The sequence below is a fragment of the Salvia hispanica genome, chromosome 4 (assembly GCF_029641045.1).
Source record: "Salvia hispanica isolate PSC_SH4W2 chromosome 4, Shi_PSC_v1, whole genome shotgun sequence".
NCBI lineage: Eukaryota > Viridiplantae > Streptophyta > Magnoliopsida > Lamiales > Lamiaceae > Salvia > Salvia hispanica.
This window is the reverse complement of record NC_142695.1, coordinates 4260909-4268414: the sequence shown is the minus strand read 5'-3', so window position 1 is coordinate 4268414 and position 7506 is coordinate 4260909. Positions and strand designations below refer to the sequence as shown.

At 36.8% G+C, this 7506-nt stretch overlaps 1 protein-coding gene across 1 annotated transcript; it reads right to left on the bottom strand.

Moving 5' to 3' along the window:
• On the bottom strand, window positions 1-3099 carry LOC125193699 (putative late blight resistance protein homolog R1A-3). The gene has a single exon (XM_089070176.1). The coding sequence runs from the start codon at window positions 2951-2953 to the stop codon at window positions 143-145; it is 2811 nt and encodes a 936-aa protein (XP_088926302.1). The 5' UTR covers window positions 2954-3099; the 3' UTR covers window positions 1-142.
• Between the last annotated feature and the right edge of the window lie 4407 nt (window positions 3100-7506).

Sequence of the window (7506 nt, the reverse complement as noted above, 5' to 3'; positions counted from 1 at the left end):
TGGAAAACACTGCAGTAGAATAAAAGTAACAAAAGTATTCAAGCAATGTTACAAAATAGAAACTCTAGTTCAGTACTCTTGTACATGAGTTGGAATGAGAAGAGGAAGTGAAGCCCAAGACTCAAAAGTACTCTTCAATTCTTCAAATACTCAGACGCTGCATACCTGCCACTTGAACTTCAAAGTTGGCATTTGCTAAGCTCATCAAATTTAGTGCTTCTTCTTCAATCCTAATAGCAGCTACAACATGAAGGTCTAGTTGGTCTCCATATAATTCCTCTTGTTCTTCTACTATCCTTTTAGCCGACACCACTGCTGATTCACTGCAATGTGTCATAACAATCGATTTGAGCGTTGCTATTTCTCCAACTTCTGATGGAATCTCCTCCAGTTGACTTAAAAAAATTAGACTAAGCTTTTGGAGAAGTGGAAAGTGGGATTTGTCAGACACAATCCATTCTTTTAGATTATTACAGTCCAACTGTAGAAACTTGAGGTTTGGGAATTGGCCTTCAATTGTTTCCCACTTACCTGCTTTGAAAAAACCACCTCTCAATACAAGCTTTTCAAGAAGGGGCAATGAACCGATTTCAGACATGATATTTTCAACCTCCTTACGAGAAGCGAACCCAACCGACAACTTCTTGAGGGTGTGTGGGAACCTAATCCACTGCCAACACTCCCGACCTTCATAGCTGGTATAGCAATCTAAGTTTTCCAATTTAGGCAAACTCTGAATATGGCTGACACGTTTTTCTTCCTCCACTTGTTCATGATAGCGTAGAGATAATTTCTTCACATTGGGAATTCTTTTAACAACCTCCTCATTCAAACACAAAGCCAGCACAGCTTTGAGTGTTTGTAGATTCTCCAAGATAACAATGTCATTGTCGCTGCTAGGAGGATCTGGGAGATACCCGGGATACACGAGATGCCGAAGTTGATGCAATCTCCAAATTTCAACAGGTACTTTAATATCCCACGAACAACTAATAATCAATGTGTGTAGATTCCAGAGTAAATCAATCGAGGATGGGAATTTGGACTGACGAGTAACTCTAACAGCAATGTACCGTGAGTTAACTGATTCAAACACATTATCCAGAAAAAGCCAACTCATCCCAGTTTTTTCATCAAACGCTTTGAATGTCCTCAGCAATCTAAGATTGTGAGGTGGTCGAACTTTTTCGTGATCACTCTCCTCTTCATCTTCATAGTCATTCTCCTCTTCATTGTCGTCATTGTCCCTCCCCTTTTTATCGCCGTCAATGTGATCACCACTCTCATCTTCATAGTCACTAGTCTTCTCTTCATCATCGTCAGAATCCCTCCCCTCTTCATCGCCGGCAGCATCACTCTCATATTCATGATTATAGTCGTTATAATCACATATTATGGAACGAGTATGTGACCAAGATCCCAATATTTTTAACGACCTTCTAGTTTTAAGTACGACACGACGTTCTCCATTCATGCAAAGAGGATCATCTCTTCCTATGACCTGATAAAACCTTTCCTTTTCCCCTTCTTTCAAACATAAATCTCTCAATATATCATGAATTTTACAATACTTAACGTTTCCAATGGACCCCAACTCATCAACTAAAATGAGATTTCTATCAACCAACTCCATCAAGCACTCGTGCGCAATTGTTTCCAAACATTTCCCACCCCTTGGTTTTAAAAATCCTTCAGAAATCCATAGCTTCTCGAGCATTGATGCCTGTATACTACGATCTTCCTCAAAAACACCCATATACAGAAAACATGGCTTCAAATAGTTTGGAAGGTAGATATAGCTCATCCTCAATAGTTTCAAGCAAAATTCATCATTACTGTTAAAAATAATTGAATTTAAATTTTGCTCTATATGCGCCCAATATTTTCTTGTGCACTCAGATTCTGCCAAAAGACCTCCTATCGTAGCAATTGATAAAGGAAGCCCTTTACAGTTTGCTACAATATTCTTTCCAATATTCTCCAACTCAAGAGGACAACTTTCTTTCGCAAACACAGTCTTACAAAACAATCCCCAACTACTAATCTCGTCAAGAAATTTCATACCAACTCTATAAGACTCATTCAACTGTAAACTCAAGTTTGACAACCTAGTTGTTACGATTATCCGACTCCCGTTTTTGTTATCAGGAAAGAAAACTTTTATCTTATCCCACACCTCGACACTCCACATATCATCCATTGTTACAAGATACCTCCTACCATATAAAAACTTATATAATTGTCCTCCCAATTCACTTTCGCTCAATTTTTCATTCTCACTCCGATCACGTGACTGCCCACTTGACTGAATATAAACTTCTCTAAGTGTTTCTCTAACATTATAAGTTTGAGAAATCATAGTCCAAGCACGGATATCAAAATACTCCTTAACAAGGGCATTTTTAAACAGATTTTTGGCGAGAGTGGTCTTACCAATGCCACCCATCCCCGTGATGGGGATGATTTGGCGATTGAGTTCATCTCCAGTTAGCTTGTCTAAAACTTCAAGATACACTTCTTCAAACCCCACCATCACGTTTTCCTTTACAGTGGAAGAAGACGTCGAGTCAGCAACGGGCTTTTGATCTTTGACTGCAATCTGTCCCACCTCTTTCTTGATCAGATCCATTTCTTCTATCACTTTCTGCAGATCTTGATAGAAGTCTGGATCTTCAACGAATGTGGATCGCTTGTCAATTTGAACCACAATTTGAGACTCGATAACATCTTCAGCTGCATAAACTGCATCAGCAATGCGACGCTCCAATGGATCGGCTTCACAGCCATCAACAACAACAGGGGATATATAACTATCAAGAAATTCTTGCAAGAAGGTAATGTTTTGAGTGAGGGATTGGACTTGTTTTTTGTCTATAGAAATGGGAGGGGAAGGATGTTTCTCAAGGGTATCTATGATATGCATAAGAGAAACCAGAGCTCCATAGGCCGCCATGCTTATGCGAATGAGATAATGTTTGGAAGTCAACCAATCTGGAAATAGGAAGACACAGTTGAGGACTGAAACATGTTATAGCAGATAATTAAAGGAGCTGCATTAATGACATTAATAAAATATGAAGAGAAAAAGATGCAGCAGAAATGAAATCAATAAAATATGATGCGGTGGTTGTATAATGTAATTAATTTGTAAAATATGCTGCAGATAACGTTAGATTTTCTCTCCCTTCCACATTGTTACTAGACAGCTAACCAACTATCTTAATTAAGTTTTTTTTTAATAATTTCGAATCTTTTCATATTACTCGGTTGAAGGCTTCCTTCACATTTTGATCAAGGGTTGACGTGTTGATGTAGTTGTTTTTTCCGGCTCTGAAGATGAAGAGCGGTGAAATGAGATCAAGATGTGGAAGATATTTGCTAAATATTTTTGTAAGGCTCCAGAATTATTCAAGCCAATGATGGCTATAGTACCTCTTTCTAGATACTATGTTTCAATTTGAAGTTCTACCGTTCATTTAATTTATGAGAAGAAACATAATTACTTTAATATTTCTTTTTATGTATGATATCAGTAGGGTCACTTTTTTGTATTTTGAATAAAGTTAGGCCAAAAAGTATGACATTTTTTAATTAAGTAAGGACGGATGTAGAAAATGGAATTTATTAGGTCAGACATAGTGAATTTTTTTTTTTGAGTGTTAAAAGATAGACGCGATGTTGAGCAACAACTGTCGCTAGAAATAGATGATGGAGAAGAACGAAAGTAAACTGTAACTCTAAGGATTTGAGAGGAGTTGTCGCACTATAGAATTGTCACCAGCTCTAAGGTTTAATTTAGTACAATTTTTCTATTCTCATGAGCCCGCTAAGGTGGGCCGAACTCCAACCCCACTTGAACCAAAAATCAAACTATTATCGATTATTTTGATTTTCGTATTTTTCAGACTCACAAACAACCTCAATTATGAAATCTCAATCTACATCACTCTCAATTGTCATAATACAAATGAAATTTTTTGTAGATGTCTTTGTACTTGTACCTAATTCAATTATTGAAAGCCCATGGGAAGACTTTGTCCAATCAGTTTGAATAATAATCATAGTACTATTTTGTGCATGAATTTTGTTATTGAATTAGATATTCCTTTTTAGGTATCCATGAGAAAATGATAGTCTCAAACTTCTCATCCTACCATTGTTTTAATTATTTGTTCATACATTAGTTAAAGGTAAAAAAAAGTGAGTAATCGATACTCCCTCGGTCCATAATTAGTGAAAAATGAGTTTGACTCAGCTCGGGATTAAGAAATATAATGAAAAATAGATTGAAAAAATTAGTGGAATCTGAATCATATTTTTATATATTAATTTTATAATAATAAAATGTGAATGTGATAAGTTAGTGAAATGTAGAGTCCATTATCAAAAACTATAAAAAAAAAATAAAAATGTCAATTAAGTGTGGCAAACGAAAAAAGAAATTTGCGTCAATTAACCGGGGTCGGAGTGAGTATTTTGTTGGTATACTAGTTTTGATGGTCACGACTCATGAGCGGTTATTTTGCGATGAAGGGAATAATTAATCGTTCAATGCTTAATTGCTCAATCAATTCTATTGTAAGACATGGGCCGAGATTAGTACCCATTTTAGGTTCAAAACAATATAAATGGCAAATTACAGCCCATTTACACGAATATCAACGATATCAAGCTGGGCTCTCCAATCATTATAGAGGCCCAATATGTAAGTAAAAATAATAAATTTGAAAAACTAGTTAAAAGGGGAAAATTGCTCCAAATATATAAAGAAGAGTTGTCGTTCTGAAATTTGAAATAAAACGCATCAAATTTTAGTTTTCAACTTTTATCTGAAAATTCCTTAAACTGAACTAGATGTGGGCGATGCATTTGTTCACATGACAAAATTATCCAGCACAACGTTTTGTTAAAAGAAAACGACATCGTTCTTAGTCGAACCATATAATTTACTACCTCAACTCAATATTGCCCCTCAAAATTCTGATAAGGCCCCATGGTAATTTCTTGGCTGTAGATATAGTAAGTAAGTGGCAATTAGCAACACATGAAATAAAATCCTAACATTATTATTCCTAGTGAAATCTTTTGTAGACATCCTCATCGTCTTCTTACAGATTTCTCAGCAGAGAGAAACTGGTTTTTAACACATGACTACACGATCGAGTTGCAGTTTTTCTTATAAGGCCATCAAAATCAATGAGGTGATCAATGTTACATACTATATGACTAAAAACAAGGAAGCAAATGGAAAGAGATAGATGGTCATGGAAAACACTGCAGCTTGGTCTTATAGTATAATAAAAGTAACAATAGTATTCAAGCAATGATACGATGTAATCAGCGCGATCAGCGAAGGATTCCAAGGGGGAGGATCGTTCGCGGAGGTTTTCTCCGTCGAGCAGCCGCCGTTTTGGATTGATAAATTTGTAGAGAAAGTAAATAGTACTCATCCGTCCCGGATAATTCGGGTCACTTAGACCGCGCACGGATTTTAAGAATTGTAATGAAAAAGTGGGTTGAAAAAGTTAGTAGAATGAGGATCCTACCTTTATATATATATTAGTTTTATAATAAAATGTGAGTATAAATGAGTTAGTGGAATATGGGGTCCACTATCAAAAATGGTAAAAGTGAAATGAGACAAATTATGTGGGACGAATTGAAATGGAAAACTGAGATGAATTATTTAGGACGGATGGAGTAAAAGTAAAAGATACTACCAATAGTAAATCAAATATAATAATATTCTAACCCAAAAGATACGGTGAATCAATAAACTAGGAAAAGATGTGATAATTCAATACTAAATAAATAATACTTCCTCCGTCTCGCTTAAGATGACACGTTTTCCTTTTTAGTTTGTCCCAACTAAGATGACACATTTCCTTTTTTGGTAACTTTCTCTCTCTAATTAATACACTCAACCACTTTTTCTCACTCCTATTAAAATATTCATGTATCTTTATCTCTCTACTTTAATACTACATTCACCTTCTCTCTCTCCAATTAAATAATTTCACCAATAACTCCTAAAATCCCGTGCCGGCTAAGCAATGTGTCATCTTAGCCGGATGGAGGGAGTAAGATATTTGAGGATATTTCTGTAGATATGCTCGTATCAAGCAATGTTACAAAATAGAAACTCTAGTACAGTACTCTTGTACATGAGTTGAAATGAGAAGAGGGCCTACTATTCAATTATGCGAACACCAACCACTTGAACTTCAAAGTTGGCATTTGCTAAGCTCTTCTACTTTAGTGCTTGTGCTTCTTCTGCAGTCCAAATAACAGCTAGAACACGAAGGTCTAGTTGGTCTCCATAAAATTCCACTTGTTCACCTACTGTCATTTTAGCTGACGCCACTGCTGATTCACTGCAATGTTCCATAACAATCGCTTTGAGCGTTGCTATTTCTCCAACTTCTGATGGATTCTCCTCCAGTTGAAGTAAAGAAAATAGATGAAGCTTCTGGAGAAGTGGAAAGTGGGAACTATCAGACACAATCCAATCTTTTAGATTATTATCCTCCAATTTTAGAAACTTGAGGTTTAGGAATTGGCCTTCAATTGTTTCCCACTTGTCTGTCTTGAAAAAACCACCTTTCAATACAAGCTTCTCAAGAAGGGGCAACGAACTGATTTCAAACATGATATTTTCAAGGGGTCAGCGGAAGTTCAAGGCTGCCTAAGGCCGGATTGCACCTGATCTCAAGGGGAGGGATGGTTGAAAATATAGTCTGTTCTATGTGTTTAACTTATTTATTTGTGTTATGTATTTGTGTCGTTGTTTGTTTTTTTTTTGCGTCAGAGTCTTAAGTCTAGTTAGGTAGAGTCGGTCAGGGGGAGTAACCAGGCTCGAATTCGACTTATTTCTTTATGTTTGTCTTCACACTTGAGGACAAGCATGTGGTAAGTGTGAGCAGTTTGATAAGTCGTATTCTAAGCCTTGGTTACTGATCAGTATATCGTGAAATGCATGTATTATCTGCAAAACAGTTGCTTAAGTGTGCAGGATTAAAGGATCCAAGCCAATAGGAGACGATTCAGGTGACGCAAGTGAAAAAAGCGCTAGAAGGGTGCAATACTGACCAGGATGCATGCCAGAGAGAAAGCTCGAGATGGAGAAGAAGGATAGTTGGGATGATCATTAACAAGGGCAGAAAAGTCAAATCGTGAAGGAAGTCTTCCCTAAAAACAAGGACAAGCCTCCCTATAAAAAGAGCCACTTGGAGAAAGAAAAAGGGTTCGGTTCTCAGTTCGCAAGCTCTTGGTTCTCATACACACTTAGTAGAATTGTCTCTAGAAGATCAGTCATTCAGCATTATCCAATCTCTCGTTCCTCGCCACAGTTATGGTCACTTGACGTCCAAGAGTCTGCCGAAGAAATCATCGTTCTACCGTTCCAGCCAGTTTGTCGCAGTAGTATAGCAGTATCACCGCCCGGAGTGGCAAAACAATTGTTATTTGCTTTTTAGTTTAATCTTTACCTGCTTTCTTCTTTGGATC